The sequence below is a fragment of the Hibiscus syriacus genome, unplaced genomic scaffold (assembly GCF_006381635.1).
Source record: "Hibiscus syriacus cultivar Baekdansim isolate YM2019G1 unplaced genomic scaffold, ASM638163v2 tig00111166_pilon, whole genome shotgun sequence".
NCBI lineage: Eukaryota > Viridiplantae > Streptophyta > Magnoliopsida > Malvales > Malvaceae > Hibiscus > Hibiscus syriacus.
In genome coordinates, this window is record NW_024063008.1 from 1,622,586 (window position 1) to 1,647,252 (window position 24,667).

The following is a 24,667-nucleotide window of genomic DNA, read 5'->3' on the forward strand; positions in this document are numbered from 1 at the left end:
ATATATGAATTTTGTTTTTGATTCAACCATATACATGGAATTATAATCTTGATTTAATTATCTATATATAATTTTAATTTTATAAAATTATATATATTTTTAAAAATAAATACATTACAATATGTAATAGTAATAATAATAATAATAATAATTTACATATACAATATGTAAACATAAAATGATGTTAAATTACTAAAGATTTTAATAATTTTCGGAATTAAATAAAATTAGAATTTTATTTATATAATTGCACAAAATTGAAAATAATGCGCTAAATTTAATTAAAAGTTAATGTTTAATGTTTAATATTTATTATTTGAATAATAAATTCAAACTTAAAATTATTGAGTTAATAATTCTCGTAAAAGACGACGACGAGGAACTCATACAAATATGGGGAAGTTTGAAAAGACCAAGACCAATTTTCAAAGCTGATAATGACACTGTAGCATCTTGAGTGAACCACTAGATGTATTGGTTGGACAAAATATTTGCAAGTGTAATAGTGAGATCATTTCTTAATAGCGAAATTTCACTCGTCTCAAAATCGAATGTTTTTAAAATAAAATTAATTTCTTATTTATTAAATAATAATTCAAACAAATTACTAATATGAGCTTGAAGGGAAAACGACACCCATTTTAATTCTAATAAAAGTCTTTGTCAAATCATTCCATACAGGCCATAAGATGTGTTGGTGGCGCACCCATTTTAGATGTTATAAATGGCACCCAAAAACTTTGGGTTTTGTGGTACAAATAACTTTAATTAGGTGTCGTATAATTTGAGTACACATACGGGGTGGGTAATCCATTGAGAAAATACCAGTCCACATGGATTTTTAACCATATTAGTTTATATGCCAAAATTTGAAGATAAATTTAATGACAACACTCGAGAGTGTAGAAACATTTAAGTAAATAAAAGTTACCGACGATAAACAAGCTCGTCTCAACATAACCTTTTAACTGTTCAAATCAGCAATGTGAAAAGCAAATCACACAACATATATATATAAGCTATCACTTTATAAACTCCAACAGCATGCAAAGCTGAAGTTCATAAAGAATACCAGCTCCATCCATGACTCAGTAACCCAGTCTCAGGCGAATGAAAGCAAATCCTAAACCAGAGAAAGATCACCTAGAATAACCAGATGGTGGGTAACCAGGTGGAGGGTACTGAGCAGGAGGATATGCAGATGGCGGGTACCCTTGAGGTGGCCCATAAGGTTGTCCATATGCTGCTGGGGGGTAGCCAACTGCAGGAGGAATTGCTTGATCAAGGCGTGACATCTGCTGAACAGGGGGTATCGCCATTGGTTGCGGACCGAACTTGCCATCTCGTTTGTCCATTTCGATCTTATGTTGTGTCTGTAACCAAAGACAATTTAAGAAATGGTTCAGACTAAGGATAACAAAAATCTCCATTTGCTTGTTTTAAAACTCTTCTTACCTGCATACATGCACAGACCCTGCAAAGGAAAATAAAGCCGAATCGTCAGGGTATGATCTTTAGGAAAAATTAGCTTGAGATGAGTGGGGTGAATGGAACAGAATACTTAACGTGCAATAAACCATATCGGCCAAACAGTTCAGTAACTGTGCTGCATCTTGAATCTCACCACTCCCAACAATCATTGCAACAATGGAAAATATGCAAGCAATTTGTTGCAGGCAAAACATGAAACCCTAAACATCAAGTGGAAATATGTTAATTCAATGACCAACGAGTGCAAATATAATTAAGATACATTAGATGAAGAAAGGAATAGATTACAATAATGCAATTGTCGCATTTTGTTGTTTGAATATTGAATTCATCTTGCAACAGAAATCGGGTTGAAGCCACCGAGTTTCCAAAGCAGAGGAAAACCTGGAAATAAGAAACAAATATGAATGGAAGATCACTACAAAGGCCACAGCAACTTCCAAAAATATTTTGAAAGAAAGCCACACAAAAAGGTTATCTGCCTCTTACGACAATTAGGATAACTTGGCATAAAATAGGTTCCATAAACAATTTTAACACCGTGCAGCGGTGCTTTCTAAATTAATACAATGACCTTTCCACCCTCTCCTTTCCCACATAGCACAACATACTGTTTGCCTGTAGACATCGGCTAAAATTTTTTTTTACCCAAAGCTAGATCTTTTACAAATAGGAAGGTCAATCTCACCATCTCTACTCCTCATGTTGGAGTTGAGAATCGAAATTGAAAGCTTATACACTTGGAGTTGAGAATTAAACTTGCAAGCTTATAAATTAAGATGTAAGTCGAAAAAACAAAAAGAAAATAGCAATAGAGACCATATAGACAAACTTCATAATCCTACCTCAGTGAAAAGGCAAAGCTCGGGACATTTACGTTCTCCACATCTACCACTGCATGGCATATAACCAGCGCAACATGTATACCTACAACAAAAACAAAACGACATGTTTAAGCCAAGATATCATTTCATCAACTTGTAATCAAAGAGGGGTCAAATGGAACAATTACCTTGACATGTCATTATAAAGCGCTCGTTTCCGGAGCATGTAAGATACACATGGCCCACTGCAGTAAAACAAAAACAACAATGTAGCAGTGACAGAAATTTACTCTTAGAATGCAGACGGTTCTAAAACGTCAAGGAGAAAAGTCATCAACTTAAGTACAACACTTCACATCAATTAGCAGGTAAACATCATAAAAAGAGGTGAGTATATGAGAAAGACGATGTGAGAAAAAAGTTTTAGGATCCAATTTAGAACAGAAACATGAAAATCAGGCAGACTCAGTCAACCCTAGGTCACTCCAGTCACCAACGTCTCAAATTTTAAACCCAAAACCATAACTAATGAAAAGAACCCTTATAATCTTATTAAGACTAACTAAAAAAAACACAAAATCAAAAATGCGAAATTCAGGATAGTCAGAACTCAGAATCAGATCTACAACAACAAAATAAATAAATAAAAGATTAAGAATCACTTACCACCAAAAAGCCAAGCAACAATCTGCCAAAAAAAGAAAAAACGATTTAAAACTAATCAATTAAACTTTAAAAAATAAAAACCAAGAGAATAATTACAAGGGGTATCTTGTTGAATGGTGCCCATGAGATCGGAGTGCCAGAGATTCCGATAGTTCTGGCGGAGCTGCATCTTGTCCATGTATTCTTGCGACGCCATGATATCTGAGACCCGAAACCACTACCAGAGAAAGACGAGAGATGGAAGGGAGGAATGGAAACGTCTTTTGAAGAATAAATTTTGACTTTGAAATTTTATCTTAAAAACTAAGTCAACAAGACCGGGAACAGACTGGATTTAAAGGAAATAGAGTTCCAATCCAGACTACAGCGAGAAGCCCGAGGAAATGTAGAATAAAAAAAACCTCGATAGCTACAGCAATTAAGTGTGCTTTAACTTTAATTTTGTCAATTTCAATTGATTTGTGCTGCCTAAATTGTAGTCTTAATATAATTTTTTTTTCCAAATTATAGCATTTTTAAGTGTATTTTTTTTTATCAATTTAGATGCCTAATTTTTTAATATTATCATTTTAGTATTTCGACTGTAATAAATGTTACAAAAATTCTATTAACCATTCAAAATGTGACACCTTTATAAATTTTTATAAAATTATTTTAGAAAAACATAAAAATCTAAAATAAAAAAAAAACAAAAATCCTTAATCTTAAAGAATCCACCTCATCCGTCGATCATTCGTTGATGCTATCTTCACAGGTAATTGTTAATCGTGGCGTCAAACCCTCAAAATCCCTAAATTTCAACACCCATTCATCCCAATCAGTGAGTCGATGATCACTGACAGTGGTGGTGGTCGGTATCGAAATTGAAAATCTTGGGACATTTTATGACAAATAGGAAAAGTTTGGGTCTTTTTGAAAGTTTATAAATTTTATTTTAAAAAATTAAATAAAATAAAAAATAAAGCTACATGTCAAATATTGTTTGATTTGATTGACTTATTTTTAACGGTTATTATGGTGTATGTACCTAAATGATAACATTAAAAATATTAGGTACTTAAATTGACCAAAATAAAGTTTAGACACCTAAATGAGAAAAGATATATAGTTTGGGCAGTTATTTTTATATTAATCCTAAATTGGAATAGAAACTCAAATAAATATATTAAATTCGATTAAAAAAATTTAAAAAGTAAATAATAAAATAATATTCATAAACCCAATTAAATTATTGTTTTCACTTTACTCAACTTGATTGAATAATCACTCTTATAATAAAAGGGATTTTTACAAAATTTAACCATTTATGTATTATAAAAATGCCATTAAATTAGCAATATATAGGAGAGAGAAAAATATCAAAACGATCATGGTTATTATTATTTAAATAGAAATTATTGAGATTCAAATCAAGGATTTTATTTGCTTTATTTTTATTTTATGTTTAATATAAGAATTCAAAGTTTAATTTTTAAGAGTGTGGTTGTGTGTTTTCTTTTATATTGTTACGGCCGACTCAATATTTTAAGTAGGATTAAAACAAAATCTAAAATTATCAAATCAAACTAAGTTTTTTCTATTTATTTATTTCAATTTCCGGCAGAAAACATGTCATTTTATTGCTGTATTAAGTGCACACAATTTATTTTAAAAAAAAACAATAACAAGTTGTTAAAGATATTGGGATGAAAAGCATTTCAATACAAATTAATATTTGAAGAGTATATCAGATATCTCTAGACTATGTTTATATGATGGTTTTAAACATTTGTCATAACCATTTTGAAAACAATTATCTTTGAAAGTTTGTGATTTTCACGTCTATTCTATGACGGATGTACTTTGAAAGTATTCGAATTAACTACTAAAATATTTAATCAAACATGAGAGATCTACAACATGTCGATACAAGATTAATTTATGTGAATATAATATATAGGGATAATCAATATATAAACGTACAAGAATTATGGAATATTAAGCGAATATATTTACATGTAACATAATAATAAACATTAAATATAAAAAGGACAAAGTAATAAAGCATAAATATGTAATAAACCCATGCAATGTCACTTGTAAAACCAAAACCATGACCAAAATGAACTCGCATTAAAATCTAAGATCTATAGTATAAACTGAATATTTATTCTCTAAAATAAAGCTTAGGGACTCAAACATAAGTCTAACAAACTCAAGAACCTAGTCATAAATATTAATAAATTCACTAATACACAACCAAGGACCTAAATGAACTGAATCATGAATCAATAGACGAGAATAGACAGTAAACCAAACATATATTACAAAGCAGGTAAGGACTGAAATGAAACTTTCGTAAGTTCCAAGCTTAATGTAAAATATTGTCATAAATATCAACACATATGTTAGGACGAAAATATAACAATACATAAAAGTGAGGCTAAAATAAAAAAACACGAAACTTTATTCATGACCCAAAACAGAACATTACAAACGTTGAAGGACCTAAAAATGCTATTAGCCCCTTTCTCTCAAAACAAGCGGCACTTCCCCTTCAAAACGGCGTAGTTCGGCTAGCCCCATATATGGTAAAATTTAAGGGCCAAAACTAGCCATTTCCATTTTCCCCATTTTACTCTTTAGACTAAGAGAACCTTGACAAAATGCTCTCTCCCTCCTCCTTTATTCCCTTCCGTCGTCAGGGACAAAACCCGAGGCCCGACCACCGCAAATCGGTGGCCACAAGGCTTATAACACTTAGAGTGACCTCCTAAAACATCCCTTATAATTTCCCCTAAAACCCATCCCAAAAGCACCCATACCCGAAAATGGTAAACCAAATCACTAAATGTAAAATATTTTCCTTTGAGGGTGGGATAAGGTTGCTCCGGTGAATAAATCTGTTGTCGGGTATCCTAAAGGTGAGATCTTTTTTCCTTTTTTTGGTTCTAATCTTCCTCTCCCTTTTTTTCGAATCCCCCTTTTCCTGTTCGAAAAAATCTCTCTGGTTTCTCCCTTTTTGTTCCACCAAATAGCCCCACTCGATTTTTGGTTGTTGCCCTTGATTTATGGTGGTGTTTTGGTGATAACAGTCGGTTGTAGAGTAAAGATTTTCCCTAGTTTTGAACAGGTGAAATATCTGATTTTTCGATATTTAATTCGATTTTTAATGGGTTTTTGATCTCATTTTTTATTTGGTTGCATGTTTTTCACTGTTTGACCTATGTTGATGGCGATGGCGGTGTGGGAGTTATCGGCAGCAGCTCACGAGGCTGGAGAGGCGATCGGTGAAGCTCACGCAGCGGGGAGATAAAAGGACTGACGCGTGCATCACACACGCCATCGGACAACCTGGATCTGTTGTTGGCGGCGGTAGCTTTTCCTTAGGGTGAAAAATCCTAACTGTTGATGTCGAGTTTGGGCTTCTACATGTGGGCTTGGGTGTTGTACTTCTGAACTTTGTTTGTTTTTTTCTTTGCATTTTTAAATTGTTTTTTTAAAAAATAGATCTTTTAATTATTATATATAATCATTCTAAGTTTTGATATTTCTCGATTAAAATCTTTTTTCCAACCAATGAGATGTTAACATATTACACCGAATTATATATTTATTTTGATAAAAAAAAATTAAGAACTTAAAAAAATCAGAATTTGGAGAGTCATTTTGAACACAAAAAAATAATTTTAATAATTAAAGTGGTTATATATAATAGTTTAAAGATTTATTTTGACAAAAAAATAAATTAAAAATTTAAAGTAAAAACATGTACTCCTCCGTTAATTCTATTGAATTTATCTCCTAAAACTATATACTTTATCAACATAAGATGAAATTAATAAAACAGAGGAAATATAATTTAAACATTTATTTTTAGTTTAAGCCTTAAAATTACTATATATATATTATTCAACTTCTCTATATGCATTGCCTCAAACGTTATCCTCCTTTTGGTTTTCTTACTTAAATCTTATTCGTGCAATACAAATAATATAAATAGTAATACCATTAAAATAAATGGTATAATATACAAATAGTCCTCCGATTATAGGGTGTTACTTTGTTGAGTCCCCAGCTATTGAAAGTTATAAAATGGTCCCTCGACTATAAAGTGATACTTTGTTGAGTCCCTTGACTATCAAAAGTTACAAAATAATCACTTGACTATTTATATATTCCAAACTCTTCCTTTTTCGTTCAAAATATTAGTGACCGTCTGAAATGGATGTTAATATGCTCACTGAGATATGATACAATTTTATCATATAACTGTTTAAGTTGTATTTTTTAGACTGAGTCTTTATTTATATTATGTTATCAAGCCAATACTTGAAACATTATGTTATCGTGCCAGTGCTTGAGAGTAACGACAGTGTCGACAAACATCATTAAAATATGATTTTATCATATCTCGGTCAATAGGTTAACGTTCAGTTTAAATGATCGTCAATTTTAAAGGACAAGTTTAAAACATATGAATAGTTGGGTGACCATTTCATAACTTTTAATAGTCTGGGGACTCAACAAAACAATGTCCTATAATCAAAGAATCATTTTATAACTTTTAATAGTAAAGAGACTCAACAAAGCAACACCCTATAATCGAAGACCATTTATATACTTTACCCTAAAATAAATCATTTCCCCTCATTGTTTATGATCCCTTTTGTTAAAATAATAATATTTTATATGTATTACTCTATTTTAGTTTTTTTTAATTTATATATAATTACTTCAAATTAGTTGATTTCTTAATTTTATTTTATATTCAAATTAGATACTTGATAATCAGATAATTTGTCTAAACACAAACTCTAACAAGTCATAATTCAATTTTCTCTGTTTTGAAGCTTATTTAGGCAATATTATTTTTTTTGATAAGAAGAGGTCTCGTTAAAAATCCCCTTCAAACTGTAAGATACAAGGTATCTTAATTTATTTTATATTCAAATTAGATACTTGATAATCAGATAATTTGTCTAAACACAAACTCTAACAAGTCATAATTCAATTTTCTCTTGTTTTGAAGCTTATTTAGGCACATAATTATTATTTTTTTGATAAGAAGAGGTCTCGTTAAAAATCCCCTTCATAACTGTTAAGATACAAGGTATCTTAACGAGCATTGGAATGAGGAAAAGAGTGCCCAAATTTTATTAATAGAAACATAGAGTACATCCTAAGAAAAACCCCCTAGATTACAACCTATCATAGATAACTACACCTTAACTAGGAATGAAAACTAACATTCCAAACAAACTCCTAAAACATAATACAACCACAACAACCTTTACCCAATTCTCGCCTTAGCTGAAGCATCATCTTCCCAATTATTGCTTCTCTTCACAAACCTAAGCGACACATTTGAATCCAACACACACTTCGCTACTTCTTTAACCAGATTGCTAAACACATCAGGGCAGTACTCTGGGATTTTTATCTAATTCACAGCAACCAGAGAATCAGACTCCAAGATAAGACACCCCTTATCTTTCCACTTTGAAGCTAAAAACAAGTTCAACCCTGCTTGAATAGCTTTGAGCTCTGCCAGAACCGGCAGACCAGGTCCTGACACGACCTAGAAATACTCCAGCTTCTTGCCTTCTGTATCCCTAAGCAACCCACAAATACCACTGCACCTCCAATCATAGCCCACTTCCCCATCCACATTAACTTTAAACCAACCTAAAGGGGGAAGACACCAACCTGTGAATGCTGAAAATTTCTTCAACTTGCCCTTGTGCACATCTGTCAGCGTAAGGTTACCTACCAGAAGATCAAGAGAAATTGGAAAACCAGACTTCTTCGTCAAAAACCAAGAAGTCACCCTATATCTAACCAGAAAACATAGATTGGTTTTTCTGGTTAGATACAACCTTCCATTTTCAAAAACCAATTTTTTTCTACGTAACCAAACAAACCACATAACTGCTAATGAAATAAATTTCCAAATCTCAGAATTCGAAACTAAATCAACCCACACGAAAATGAAATCATTAGGACAATTGGGCAAAGTTGAACAAACGTTCCACATCCTCAGGAATCTCATCCACACCCCTCAAACAAATTTACAAGATAAAAATAAATGACTAACCGATTTGACATTCGAACCACAAAACGGGTAAAGATGATCATCGATTTCGCTAACACCCCACCTAATTAAGGCAGACTTAACTTCCATTTTATGGTGAAAAATCTGCCATAAAAAATTTCAACTTTAGGAGGAGCCAAACTAGCCCAAACAAACTTCGACCAAAGCGAATTCAAAATCGATGAGCTTGACACTGCTTTAATGTCTGATTTTACCGAATAGACTCCTTCACTATTTCCTCTCCACACACAATAGTCATCATCACCTACTCCAACACTAACTTTGTCTAATATCGAAAGCAATTTAACCCAAAGATTCACCTCTCAGTCTAACAAATTCCTCCTCATCTGAATATCCCACACCCATCTTCCATAATTAAGTGACCCAAATTCTACTATAACCCCATCTTTGTTAATCGATAAAGCAAAAAAATAGGAAATCTCAACCTAAGAGGAAGGTTTTCGATCCATACATCCTGCCAAAATCGAACATAATTCCCTTTCCCTACTTGCAACACCAAAAGATTACGAAACCCTATGCTAAACATGTCATCAGACCAAAAACTATTAAAAACTCACTTCCAAAGCCAAGAAGATTGGGTACACAAACTACTTCTCAACCTTATATCTCTTCAATCCAATTCATACTTAAAGCACACCATCTTTTTCCACCAGGTTTCTTTCTCGCTTCCAAATTTCTAAACCCACTTACCTAATAGAGCTTTATTCATAAGTTTTAAATCATTGATCCCCAACCCTCCAAACTTCTTTTCTTTGCAAACTTGCGACCATTTAACCCAATGAACTCTATTCTTATGTGAAGTACTACCCCATAAAAAATTTGCCATAACTGAATTCAACAATCTAGCAACTTGAGAATACATTTTAAACAAAGACACATAATATATTGGAAGCGCCGAGAGGATAAATTTCACAAGCACAACACTTCCAGCAAGGGAAATCTTTGAAGTTTTCCAACCAGCTAATTTCTAATTAAATCTGTTGATAATCTGCTCCCATAAAACTGTCGAATTCCGGTTGTATCCAAGAGGGAGCCCGAGATACTTAGTCGGAAAAACATCAGCTCTACACCCAATAGACATTACCCAATCATTAACAATCGATGTCTCTAAATTTACCCAAAAAATTTTACTTTTCGAAAGATTTAACTTTAAACATATGCACATCTCAAAAACAAATAAAATCATTTTAACATTCTTCAATTGACCTTCAGTCACTCCACAAAAATTAATTAAATCATCAGCGAATTACATATGAGATAACAGAAACGAATTACTGTCACAACTAATCTGAAAGCCATTAAACAAACTCAACTCAACTGCCTTTGATAGCATCAAATTAAACAGCTCTCTTACTAAGTTAAATAACATAGGCGATAGACTACAACCTTGACGTAAATCCCTCGATATGTTAAAACTTTCTATCGGGTAGCCATTTACCAAGATAGAAATAGTAGAAGATGAAATACACTCGAAGATCCAAGAACGCAATTTCTGTTCGAAACCCATGTGCTCCATAATCTTCATTAAGACATCACAATCAACTGAATCATAAGCTTTCTTAAAATCCACTTTGAAAGTGATACATCTCCTACCTTTTCTCCTTCAATAGTCGATGGCTTCATTCGCGATAAAGGAGAATTACATATCTGCCTCCCCGGGATAAATTCGAACTGTGAATGGTCAATCATGTAATTTAAGCACAACCGTAGCCTCATTGAAAGAACTTTTGTCAAAATCTTATACAATCCACCCACCAAGCTAATTGGCATATAGTCTTCTATTCCAACCGGATTTGACTTCTTCGGAATCAGAGTAATAAACGTATGGTTCACACTTTTTTGCAGTTTCTTACCCAAGTAAAAATCCTCAAAGAACTTCAAGATATATTCTTTTAGTAAAGGCCAATTTTTTTAAAAAAAACCATGTTCAATCTATCCGGACCCATGGACTTATTGTTATCTGACAAATTAATAGCCTCCCAAACTTCCTCCTCTGAAAACTTTCTTTCCAGCACTGAACATTGATTCTCGGATAAGTACTTGAAAGGCAAATCAAATTTCAACACCTCCAAAGTTGGCTTCAAATTGTAGTTTTTCTTGAAAAACCCACAGACATTAATTTTTATCTCTCACGGATTCGAAATAACCTAACCATTCACTTTCAATTCCTTTAGGCCATTTATTCTTCCCATATTTGATAAGCACTGATAGAAATATCGAGAATTCTGATATCCATCTTGAATCCATTTCGCTAGAGATTTTTGAAACCAAATATGTTCCTCTTTTTTGTACAACAACCACAGCTCCTTCTTAGCTTTCGCAATGGATTCCATCGACACCTAAGAAGACCCCTATTACACTGCTACCTCTATTTCAGAAATAGAATTTTCCAGCCTCACAATCAAATTCGATAATTTCATATGATTATTAGAGGACAAACATTTAATAGGTTTCTTCAATTCTTTTAACATAATTTCAATTCCTCTGCTTTTAACCTTCTTCACCTCATTAATCTTCAACTCCATCATCTGTTGGAAACCCTCCTCTTCCATAAGGTAATTGAATAATTTGAAAGGCTTCGGACCCCAATTGACATCTCTTCTCTCTATCACCACTATATTATGGTCCGATAAGGACTTCGGAAGTAGGATCTGATCAATATCTGTAAACATCGACAAAAAATCTACATTCACTAAAAACATATCCAATCTAACAAAAGCAGGATCATCCCTATTGTCGCTCCATGTGAAATTACCACTCATCATCGGTAAATCCACCAATTTGGCCTGAAATACAAAATCTCGAAAAACTCTCATCGAATGCAAATTATGTGATTTACCTCTCTTCTCCTCCTGAGATAAATACGAATTAAAATCACCACCCATACATAATGGACAATCCACATCGCCTAAGAAACTGAGTAACTCCTAAAAAAAGACCTACTTCTCCGATTCTATAATGGGTCCGTAAACATTTACTAAACATACATTCTCATTTGCAACCTTGAATTTCCTTTTTATTGCCACAAATTGTTTCAAAACTTCTATTATTTGAGACTCAAAATAATTTTCATCCCAAAGGCTCATTAAACCTCCTGAAGATCCTTCTGCAGGAGAAACTGCAATCCCTTGAAGTATCTTCCCCCTAAACGTCTAACCAAATCTGTTCTCACCACTTCAACTTTCGTCTCCTGCAGGAATAAGACAAGTGGCTTTCTGTTAACAACCATCTTTCTTATTGCCTAACCTTTTCTTTCCTCTCTAGACCCCTAATGTTCCATGTAACACAAGAAAACTTAATCATACTTTCAATTGCTCATACACCTAAAACAGGGAATGAAATTAGTTTTCATCCTCCTTCCCCTGGCTCAATTTCGAGTACTTCTGAGCAAACACCTTTTTCCCACCCCCTAAATGATACACCCAACATTCTTCTTGTAACACCCTAACCCGTACCCGACCCGAATACGAGTCCGAGATGTCACATTAACTTTTAAAAATGATATTCTTACAAAATATCAAAACATTTGAACTCATTTTAAGAAAATACGATCATATATTGTTGAATTGTGTTTGTTATAAAATTTTGAGGGAAAAACGTATTTATGAATAGTAAAATATGGTATGAATAGTATCGTGAACAGTACACTGCTGCAATACTCGAATGTTGAAATTTTCCAAATTGTCATCGGGGAACCGATTACCCTGCTACAGTACTGTTGTAGTACTTCCATAAAATACGTATAAATTCATATAAATTAGGTTTCATCCGTATAAAATTACCAGTTACATATACACATTTAAAACATTACAAAATTCAATCATATGACTTTACAAAACCGATTAAAACATATCGGATTCAAATTTTTGTTTACATGCCAACCACTATAAGCATTACAAAATACATATTATTAACTTATTTTCTGATCTGATCTTTGGAAAGGAGGAATTGACCTGTCTTGTATAACTTTTATCAATTTTTCTCTTCTCAAAACCTACGCGTGAAACAATCACACGCTAAGTCGTTGACTTAGTGAGTCATATAAAACATATTATATAACCATATAACATTTCATATAAACAAAAGGTATACATATGCAAATACTATCATTAATCCCTTTTACTTACCATATATTCATCATATAACACATATATCACTATACCAAAGGAATAAACATATCATCATGTAATTTCTATAACATATTTCATATTACCAATATTCATATCATATATAATGTATTTGTTATCATCTCATTTTAACTCATGTACACATGTCACTAATTCTTTTTATCATATAAACATTTTTATACAGATCATGAAACACATATATCATTATCAACACGTTTCACATTTCACATTCATTATCATTAATTCTTATAATTTAACACCCTTATACATAACATATCATGCATTAACCAAGCAATACACCATTTCATAAATCCTGTGATCTATTCCATATAATAAATCATATATACATATCATATTCAGTATACTTATTAAATTTCTTTATTAGCCCATGTACACTGTTGAGAACGGAAGGTATGTGAGTACATTGAGGTTGTGCATTAATGTTGTCACCACAGCTCGTATAAATTCCCACTAGGGGCACTGAATATTTGTCCCGAAGAACCGCGTAGAAATGTCCCGAATGACCACATATCACATTTGTTCCGAAGGACCACTCCTTAAGAACCATATACATAATACAATGGACCAAATAAGTGTACCAAAGTACCACATACATATTCCACTGAATTACATATATGTCCCGAAGGACCACGTAGAATTGTCTCGTAGGACCACGTAGACCCTCGACTCTTGGCATGCCAACTATACCTATAGCTATAGTATTATATAACATGTGCATTATTATTTATCATTTCACATCTTAAACCTCAAAATCTTCTCCTCTATATAAACTTCAAAAATCATACCAAATATTCAACATGTTTCAAATCCAAGTCTAACACTTAATACTTCTTAATTAAGCTGATGACAAGTCAAATTTAACTTCAAATTCAACTTATCAACTTTATTTCAAGATTCAACTCAAGAACTCAAAATCTTTAATCTCTCCTAACTCCTTTATCTTTTGATTTTAAGATAACTTAAGCTTTCTTTAAGCTTAGTTATCATCTAATGATCATAACTCAATATTAAAATTAACAAATAATTAGCTAAACCGAAAACTTACCTTTGCTTAGCTTCCACGGTGAAGAATGAGAAGAAGATGAGAGAAATGTCTGGAAACATTTGTTTCCCACATTTCTCTTCCACGTGGGTTATAAGATAACCCCAAATATTATTTTATTCTTTTATTTGTTCAATGACCATTTTGCCCCTTTATTTCCTTTGATAATTACTAAACACTTTCAGGAAATACTTTCAAATAAATCATTGAACCTTTCAACTTTTCCACTTTAATCACCAAATTCTGAAAATTTATGATTTAGTCACTAACCCGCAGTTTAGGATGTTACACTGCTCACCTGCCAAATAGAAACTAATTTATTATTTTCTGTTGAAGCATACAAAATAGAAAATCACATCTTTGATTCTTCTGCAGCTTTTTTCCTATTCGATCGATTGTATAATCTGTCATAAAAAATATTAACAACACTTCTTGATCTTCTCCGATTCAAAGATGGGACGACGAACTTCTTCTGGTTATCATTTTTTTCTGATGCTGCACCACTACCACCCTCATCATCTATGACATTCCCTCGATCAATTTCCATTAGAACAACATGCTTCAATACTTCTGGAGGCTTCACCCGTATCTCATTTGAGCCTCTATAGCCCATTTTTATTATGTTCAACACATGCCCAGACGGGACCATTCTAAAATCTGTGGAAATGGGCTCACTGTTATTTTCTGAATAGGCTTGATTGCTTCCCTCCAAATTGATAATTTTCCTTAACCCTAATCCCCAAAAATCCCCACTATAATTTTTCCCAAAGTTAAAAGAATATGACATTCCTATTTTATTTTTGTTCACATTCTCTCTCCTACCGCATTAACTGTTGGACCCCACTGCCGCCTGAAAATTCAAATACTCCACCCCTTCCAACCAAGTGTCTACCCTTAACCTAGTATTCTCAACTTCCAGGTCAGGTCTGCCACCCTCATCTGTTGCACTTCCTTCTTCTTCTTCTTTTGAAGCTGCAATCTCTCTGAACACGCCCTCTTCTGCAACCTCAGATGACATCTCAGACATAAACTATTGTCTTTTATGCACCGAACCCAATTTAACTTTTACTTTGAAAGATCTTTCATAAGATCCCATCGTGATTGTTTCAGGTACATCAAAAGGGCTCTCCACCCTCAACAGTAACCTTGCTGCTGACATGTCCTTTTTATTTGTCGTCGACTCCTGGATGATCATCAACTTCCCCCACTGGCCAGCAATCTTTTCCATAAATTGAATATTCCAACATAACAAAAGAACTCCGACTAGTTCTACCGAATAAAATGCTATAGGGATACCATCCTCATTCAACAAATATTCTAGCCATTGGAACCAAAATAAAAATTCCTCCTTTTTCTTCGACCATATCTCTGCTTGTTCTTCAACCGAACTGAAGGTGACAATGCAAGAATTCCAAGCATAGGCCCAGCTTTCTATCATAACATTAATTTCATCAATAGCTAAACCATTTTTGGACCAGTTCCAAGTCAAAGAGAGGTTTGATGATCCCTGTTAAAGACCTTTTGACCCAATCCGATTTAACCGAAGGAATGTGCATCTCCCACACATTTCTTATCCCAGAAATCCTCCCCTTACGACCCTCACTGATATCTTCAATCACCTGATCATCCCTCGTCCTTCCATTTAATACCAGAAGATCCTTGTATGATCTTCCATCCCTCAAACTACCTGAAGGCTCTGGCCCCTCACTTCTTCTCATGATTACACCATTTTTAGACTTCTTTACTTCTTTTTGGGTATTGGAAGTAGCAGCTAAACTGGACCGATAACTCTGGTATTTTGCAGCCCCAATATAAACTCTTTTACCATTTATCCATGTTCCATTAATGTTCACAATTGCCTTCCTTAAACCTTCCTCCTTCTCGAACTGAACAAACACAAATGTATGGTTCTTGTATTTTGGCTTGTTGGAAACATTCAGAATATAGACCTGTAAAAAATTACCTTGATGATGGAATAGTTCCCTGACTGCTCTCCTAGAGACTCTCTTGCTAAGACTATCGACAAACGCCGTCCATTCCTCACCAAATGACTTTTTACCTATCAGATTTTCTCTAACTCTCTCACTCATACTTTTATCACTACAGACATTTAGGTAGATAATAAGAAAAATATAACATTTTAAGACTATTAAATGATTATTTTAAGAAAAAGTTAAATGTTATTGCGAAAGTAAAGTCATTTCATTAATTTTAAACAAAATCGTCATGTAACAATTCTTTTTGACACGTAATTTCACATTATTTTATGTATTATATCAATAATAAAATCAAACTAAATTCAATCAGCACACTCTATTCCTCTTATTATTATCATTAATATTCAATAATTTATAAATTTATTAAAAACTTCTATTATAACCTATAAATTAAAATTAATCTTCACCTTAATCTTTTTTTATAAAAATTTATTTCTCAAACCCGGAATAAGCCCAAGTACCCAATCCGTCCGGTATAAACACGTGAATAACACGTGCCATATTATTTAATCATTGACGTTCCCAATTTTATTTATTTTCACTTTAACCATCGTTGATTTCCCGTCTTTCCCTCGGCATAGACCAGCCATTACCGAGTTGGGGCATCTGAGTGGACTCAGGCAAATTCTCTAAGGATAAAAAGGTAAATCTTCAATTTTTTATTCCTCGACTCCTTTTTCATTTTTTTTTATTTTGAATGTGTAAAGGCTCACCAGTTTAGTAAAATATCATTTTGTCTAGAATTAAATTTATCATATTTTCAAACATTTTCAGTGTTTTTATGGTTGTGAATCTGTGTTATGATTTCAATTTTTTGTATGTTATGTTCTAGTATTAAATTCAAGAGGAAAAACTCATAAATTTTATGCAATTTTTAATGGAAATCATGAATAAAAGTATTTTATAACTTAAAAGGCTGAAATTACTATGTTTGGTTGCTGCGGCCTGCGAAAATGTCTGATAGCGAAGAAAATAATGAAAAGAAAATATAGGAATGTTTAAAATTAGCAAGGTAAGGGAGTGCATATTTTAATGTTAACATTTTGATTTTTTTTGGCTGTATTGGCAGATGTCATATTCAAGGGAAGGAAGGTCAGTTTTTCTTAAAGGATTTTCTATCAATGTAAATAAATTGAATTTTCCTTCAAACTGACACTTTCAGGCCAGTTTCTCCGGGAAGTGGACGTCAGCCAAAGTCCCGAAGGAGTCGCTCTAGGTCCAGCTATATAAGAGCTTAGTTATTTGTTTATCTTATTATCTTGGTTCATATAATATATCAGTGTCATATTTTTTCTGTTTTTTTAGCAGTTCAAATCGTTTGTAGTGATTTAGTTTTTATCGCCCCAGGAGTTGCGACTCTCAGGATGCAGCCAATCCAGGAATTACCTTATATGTTACTGGCTTATCCACAAGAGTAACCGCTGGTGATATTGAGAAGTATTTCGGCAATGAAGGAAAGGTATAAGTGATATTTTGTGGAGATAACATGCTTTGTTTGTTCAAGTAATTCTATTTCTTTTGGTGTTGCGTTAAAAGTTGCAGTATGAACCTTCAACATGTTTATGTTAAGGGTGTAAATTGTTCTTTCCTTTGCCTTTGTAGAACTTTCATGATGATAGAAAGGTTTAAATTGTTATAACAAGAGTCGCCTTAGGATTATAAGTGGGTCTGGATTGTTGTGGTGATTTGTCTCTGGAGTTATATCACGAGTTTTTTTTTTGTGCTAGGTTGTGGAGTGCCATCTAGTCACCGGTCCACACACTAAAGAATCTTGTGGATTTGGTTTTGTGACCATGGAAACTGTCGAGGGTGCAGTCTGCTGCATCAAGTATTTGGATGTTCAGTATTTGAAGGTGGATTGATCACTGTGGAAAAGGTATTAATTCATACAAAGGATCTTGTTGTTAGTTTATAGTGAAGATATATCATGCGAGGAATTTCATCTTAAATTTTGCTTTCTTCAGAAGTTTTGCCTGATAAATTTTGGCAGCAGGTCTTGCATGTATAGCTTCATCGAAAACTAAGCTCTTAACAGTTCAACCTGTACCCTCTCATGACCTGAGTTCTGCATCGACATTCCAAACTCATGGATTCAAACTCAAGTATTTTGCTAAGGGTTGCATCCCTTTTTGTCCTTTTCTACACACCAGTAGCAGTATCTGGAGAAACTGTTTATTATTTCTGTCATTTTTGAAATACCGTCCTGACATACACATTTCATCTATGTTTTGGTCTTTTCATGCGTCATTTAAAATTCTTGCCTAACAACTTGAGGCTTTCACACACGTTTAATATTTTAGAATTTCTTGTTGGTTGTGTAAACCCCTTACATAGTTCTATATAATTTATGTAGTCAACTTTAATAGTGCAGAAAGTTTCAGATTTTGTATGTTGCGGCAATAATAATTAGTTCGAGTATATCAACGGCTTGCTTTATCTTACCATATTTTAACTTGCTTTTGTCCTAACAATGCAGGCAAAAAGTCCCGAGTAAGAACACCAACACCTGGGAGGTATCAAGGCTTGCGAGATAGAAGATGTAGATACCAGTATCATTGTCTCTCTTGCATTTTCTGGAAGTTCTTTATTACGTTTTCAAGTTATTTTGCTTCGATACTTTGAGCATGTTAAAGTTTTAAATTTTGAACATTCTCATCTGTCACTTTTTCTTATATGGTGATCAACTTGCCAAACATTTGCAGGACAAGGTCATAGACGATCTCGTAGCCACTCACCTAGACGAAATGATAGAGATTATCATTCAAGGTAGACAAGGAAGATCCTGTTCCCGTTCTCCATATGGTAAGCAAAGTGATGATCATGACTAATATAGGAGGCGCAAAAGGCACACCTTGTCCGGTGATGATGGTGGTCATCGAAGATGAGAGACGAATATTTTTCCTTATGGAAGGAGAAGCCCTAATTATGACTCTGTATAGGAGGGCACACTCAGAGCACTCCTTGTATGGTGATGACAGTGGCTACCATAGATGAATGAATGTGGTATCATTATAAATGTCGCCCTTCTATCTCTTCTATCTTGAATGTTTATGTTAATGACATGCCCTGAACTTGCTTTTTTTTTTCTTTCAATTAGATATGGTGATTTTTATAAAGGAAAAAAATAAATTTATAAAATAAAGAAAAGAATAAAAACCTAAATAAATTTGTCTTATTTTTATTTGAAGATGTTACGAAAAAAGATAAATTTCAATGTCTGTTTTCTGGAGGATACTAACTGTCATCACCAAACGCCCTCCGACTTTGTTAAAAAAACGTCGTCTTTAGCCGGATTTTGTTAAAATTATTCTCTTAAATATGGCGCGTGGAATAAACGTGAGAGCTTGGCGCGTGGATGGAAAACTAAGAAACAGCATTTCTATGAAATTCTGCAAATAGTGGAATCTGTTTTTAAAAGGAGGCTTGAAATTTGGGAAGTCTTTCATTCTCACTGAAAATCCTTTCCATACACGAAACAAAGCCTAACCAATAAAAAAATGAATGACTAAACTTTATTTTATCATTGAATTTTCGCTTGGAAAATTATTGCATTCATTTTCGGTTGAAGTTTCAATCTAGAGGTGATTGCATATCCTATTCAATTTTCTTCTTATTTTGGAATTTGGATTGCTGTTTATTGATTAAATTATGATTATCCCTAGGGTTTCACTAAGCAGAAGATTTTATTTTCTTACTAGCTCTAGACTTGTTTTAAAATTTTAACTGGATTTGTTTCTCAACGTTATGAAATTTAGCTGTTTGTGTTGTCGTTATAGGTTTTGCGTTGGAGATTGATTTTGTTTGTTTAGATTATTTTATAGTTTCTCTATTGCTCTTATCATTTTAGTAATTTCCATGCGAATTTGTTATTGATTAAAAAATCTTTTAGGTGCTAGTTGATGAAGAGAACTGAAGGCAATTGATTCTTGACTGGTTTCTTACTGAATTTACCTGTTTTATATCTCGTTATTGTTTCACCACATATATTAATTAAACTTTGTCCAGAAGAAATTGTGCTTTGATTATACATTTGAGATTCAGACCATCCTTGATTGTTACAGACTTACAGTGCTCCTACTCTTCTACTTTCTCCTGTTATCAGAATCTGGTTTGGTTTTCAGTTGACTTGATCGGTCTATTTTGATGAATTCATGTTGAAATTCTGGATATGGAATTGTAACAGAACAATTGAACAGAGTGGAAGGGGAAAGTTTCTAAATGGTATTTGTGTTTGACAATTAGAAATGAATGCTGCATTTGTTTTTGCATTTATAATTCTGCTACTAGTTTTTCAGAATATAAGAATGTTTGTAGCATGTGATGTAAAGAGTATCAGGCAGTTTGACTTTGGTTTGGGCTATTTCCTGTGTATTCTATTATTGTCTGTGAGTGAGATGATATAAGTAATTTTGTCACTTTCTTTTCGAATTTACTTTTGCTCAGAAAACTTCATGCTGTTCATTAATTTTCAGGAACTATCTATCAGAAATTATGTTATTTGTATATGGGTGTGGTACATCTAACTGCTTCTAACTTTTTTTTTTGGTATACTATCTACAATATTTTTCACATTTTCATGCGGCATTTGGCATGAATATGGTTTACTGAATGAAACAGTTTGCCTTTTATATCTTCAAGAGTGATTTAATGTTTTTCTTATAACAGATTTCTCTCCTTGTGATGTGTGGATTTCTAATGTACAAAGTACTAGTACTGTTATATGCGTAAGTAAAAGGAATGGGGGGTTGTTGCTGTTGTTTCTCTTCTAGAGGAGTTGAAAATAGTGCACCGGCATATTATTATGTTAGTACAATTTCTTCCACCATGGAATTGTTCTCTATTTTTTGCTTTTTTTTCAGCTTAGTTTCTCATCCTCATTTTCATGGTGCAATTGACTTATTATGTTTCAAATTTGGCTTCAGCTCACCTCAGGTTTAGTGTAGGGTACCATATATTCTATTAAGTGCCTCAGTGCAAAATTTATGGCGAATGTATGATTTGACTAAAAAACTAGTTAAACTGAACTCTCTTGTGCACTTGAGAGGATGAAGATGCCTTAAACGTGCTGAAATGCTGGGGCCTTTTCATTTCTATCTTTCCTTATGGTACTAAATGGGTGTCTGGATGCAACTGGTTATAGATATTTCCAATAGTTAATTCTCTATTACCCTTAAGTTGCTCATGAATCTTGATCTGATCCTCGTTTTTAAGTTGCTCACGAGTAAAATATTTCTACCAGCATACACTTGTGCCATAGTTAAACTCTAGAACAACTTGAAACTGAAAAATGAACATTGGATTTTCTTGTTGACCTGTCTGCTTTCATACTTGTTATTTATTATAAATGGATAGCTTAAATACTTATCCAAAGGTGATCTTAAAGAGGGAACTATGTTGAACAAATTGTTCATCGTATTGAAATCCTTTTCATTATCTTTGTTGAGTTGAACTTCCTTTTTTAACAGAACCCAAGAGGCTCCGATAGGCATGTGCCTTTATCTTCTCGCAATGCTACTGCCTCTGCCCTCTCCTCCGGGCTGTTGGTTGACACAAATCTGGAGGTATCAGTTCCTGATGCTTACCAACCTCCTCCTGCTCCAGTTCCATTCGATGCAGCTTTAGGACATCCTCAAACTCCTTCAGCTGCCCAAGGAATTCATAACAGTAAGAGGGATGACGCAGTGCAAACTACAAATATTTGTTTCTTTCAAGAAACAGTTGCTGTCAGCACTCAAAAAACTTCTATAAAATCTGAGGATGCAAAGGAATTGGAATTTTCAAAACCAGCTGAACCAATTGTGTCTACAAAGGAGGACGATTGTTGTCCAATCTGTTTAGAAGGTATGTCTTCCCCTTGCAATTTATGAACTTCTGTGCATACTGCAAAAAAAGTTTTACAGCCCAGTTTCTTTTTACTGTTCTCTCCTGCAGAATATGAAGCAGAAAATCCAAAAATTATCACAAAATGCGAACATCATTTTCACCTTGCGTGTATTCTTGAATGGATGGAAAGAAGTGAGACATGTCCTGTGTGTGATAAGGTTTGTCTTGAAACTATTTTCATCTCTTATAAGTCAATAGGAATTATTGTATATAACGAAGGGGATAACAAGAAGGTCCTATTAATCTTCTAATGCAGGAAATGGTATTTGACTTACCCACCTATTAGTTTCCTGATGCTGGACTCAAGTTTGACTGCTTGTAATTAAGTTTAGTTGCAAAGGTTACAGCTTACTAAACCCATCAGAATTTCAGTTTTTACTGTTTACCCCTCATTCATCATCATATATTTAGTGGCTGCTGTAGATTTTGTTTTGGATTTTCTCTCCTTTTTATAAGGGAGTCTTGCCTATTTGTGAACATTGGTAGTTTTATAGTGCCTTGTTTGTCCAGAAAACCTTCCTAGTTGTCCATAGAAGCACTTTTTCTTCTTGCATACGCACGCACGCACGAACATTCATATATATATATATATATACATCTTTCACATGAGTCTGGAAACTTGGATCTTATCAGCCAATGTTGTGTCTCTGTTTTTTAGGATTGCTTCTGTAAGTGGCATGTGTCTGCAATCATCTCCGGTTCATCTTTATGTGAAAATTTGCTTGATGGCAGAATAGTGGATATTATTCAAAGGACTTGACGTCTCATAATTTCTTTTTCACTTGAAAAAGGTAACGAACGTATTAAAATTCATACATGAACTTATTACAATTGATATAAGATGGATTATTAGCTAATCAAATTTTAAATTAACATATAATTTTTCAAATAATATTACAATATAAATAATAATATACAAATTATAATCTCTGCTATGTTTATTCAGTGGGTGTCTTATTAGTAATAGATTTTATTACATCCATAATATGATTTAAATAAAAAATATTTTTTTATAAAATGTGTATTTTTATAAAAAAAAATTATTATAGGTAAAGTGATAAAAGATTTTTATACAAATTGACTTACATTGTGATCAATTTTGACTTGTTAAAATGCTAAAGTATCTACAAAAATCCGGAGGTTCACTTAAAAGAATGGGAGGATTTTGACAAAAATATTAAATCTAAAAATGAGTGAAAAAATAATTAAGCTCGTTTTAAATATGGGCCAAGTTTGGAATCTAACACTCAAGCTCTAATCCAACTCATTCTCTAAGTAATATATTGTAATTGTTTTATTATTTTATATTATATAATTTATATCACACAAAAATTATTACCACAATATAGACATTTAAAATATACTAATATGTTATCGTATGCAAGAATAAAAAACAGATTGATTGAACAAATATATTAACTTCGTGCATAAATTTGACCAAGTCCATGATACATGTTCAATTTAAATAATGTTATATAATTGATTTATTTAAAAATTATATAAAAAGATGTACATTATAATAAAATTAATTATCATTTAAGATAATAGTTTTTAGTCGTTTATTTAGTTTAGTCATTATTATTCGATCTATTGATTAATTAATTTGAATCGAATATTATTCCAAAAGTCCATTATAAGTTATGAGTGCAACTCTTTCAGTATAGTCTATTTCATTCACACTACTATAATTTGAACTCTTAATCTTCATAAAAAATTCTAATACCTTCACTAAATTAACTAATTTTTGATAATTCTTTAATCATTTATTAACTAAATGAATTCTCAACTAATTACGCCAACCCAAGAATAATAAATACTAACATATATGCTTAACAAAGTTTGAAGTACATGGAATGCGGAATCTCGGTGCCCCAAAATGTTGTGTTTCTTCATCATCTTATCTTCGTAGTTTAATTTAAGATGTGTAGGATAATTCGGCCGTAACATTCAAATTAGCCCTTATAGCTCAGTGGTAGAGCGTCAGTCTTGTAAACTGAAGGTCCGCAGTTCAATCCTGCGTGAGGGCATATTGTTCTTAATCATGTAAGAAAACAGGTAGTTAATTTTGTCGGCTGATTTCTTGTTCCAAGGTGCAGGCTTTTTGTCATTTCCTACCATTGTTGATTCTCTTTCCCAGTCCAACATAACATGATTTGCCTTGACAATCAAAACCTCAGCTTTCTGACTTTTACACGACTGACCCAAAACTGTATATTTACTGATTTTAAATACGCTACTAATACAAAATTAACGTGCTTAATGTGTTTTAAATAAATATCCAATATTACTTATAATAGGTTGATCTAGTAAGATAAGACATTAAATCCTTTAAGTAAGATTAGGAATTCGAATCTTGGCGTTTGAGCAAACTTGATTGGAAGGTCGCCCTTGCTTTTATAGTATCCGATTCAGATTAATCGATTAATAAATTAAAAATTAGGAGTTATATCTCGAAAAAAATATGTAATAATATAGAAGGACCGATTTAAAACTAGGATTATGATTTGGGGATAGAATGATGG

The 24,667-nt window shown here is 32.9% G+C and overlaps 2 protein-coding genes, 1 non-coding gene and 1 pseudogene across 5 annotated transcripts; 3 read left to right on the top strand and 1 right to left on the bottom strand.

The window, feature by feature from the left end:
* Window positions 1-932: 932 nt before the first annotated feature.
* On the bottom strand, window positions 933-3,177 carry LOC120155141. The gene is made up of 8 exons (XM_039166714.1): window positions 3,078-3,177; window positions 2,982-3,003; window positions 2,504-2,560; window positions 2,337-2,418; window positions 1,780-1,875; window positions 1,567-1,691; window positions 1,456-1,474; window positions 933-1,373 (listed from the first exon to the last, which is right to left on the bottom strand). Exons 1-8 carry the CDS (start codon window positions 3,175-3,177, stop codon window positions 1,140-1,142), a joined length of 735 nt encoding a protein of 244 aa, XP_039022645.1. The 3' UTR covers window positions 933-1,139.
* Window positions 3,178-16,816: 13,639 nt separating this feature from the next.
* On the top strand, window positions 16,817-19,317 carry LOC120155330 (annotated as a pseudogene).
* Window positions 19,318-19,622: 305 nt separating this feature from the next.
* Window positions 19,623-22,543, top strand: LOC120155328 (probable E3 ubiquitin-protein ligase RHB1A). 3 transcript variants are annotated; one of them, XM_039166880.1, is made up of 5 exons: window positions 19,623-19,843; window positions 20,928-21,065; window positions 21,728-22,103; window positions 22,194-22,303; window positions 22,402-22,543. In XM_039166880.1, exons 2-5 carry the CDS (start codon window positions 21,000-21,002, stop codon window positions 22,429-22,431), a joined length of 582 nt encoding a protein of 193 aa, XP_039022811.1. In that variant the 5' UTR covers window positions 19,623-19,843; window positions 20,928-20,999; the 3' UTR covers window positions 22,432-22,543. The 3 variants fall into 3 exon arrangements, with proteins under 3 accessions (XP_039022811.1, XP_039022812.1, XP_039022810.1); XM_039166881.1 differs by lacking the exon at window positions 19,623-19,843 and having other exon boundaries at window positions 20,654-21,065; window positions 21,728-21,937; window positions 21,974-22,103; XM_039166879.1 differs by lacking the exon at window positions 19,623-19,843 and having other exon boundaries at window positions 20,654-21,065.
* A 1,557-nt stretch (window positions 22,544-24,100) lies between these two features.
* TRNAT-UGU lies at window positions 24,101-24,172 on the top strand. Its single transcript has one exon. It is a non-coding gene; the product is annotated as a tRNA-Thr (tRNA).
* Window positions 24,173-24,667: the final 495 nt, after the last annotated feature.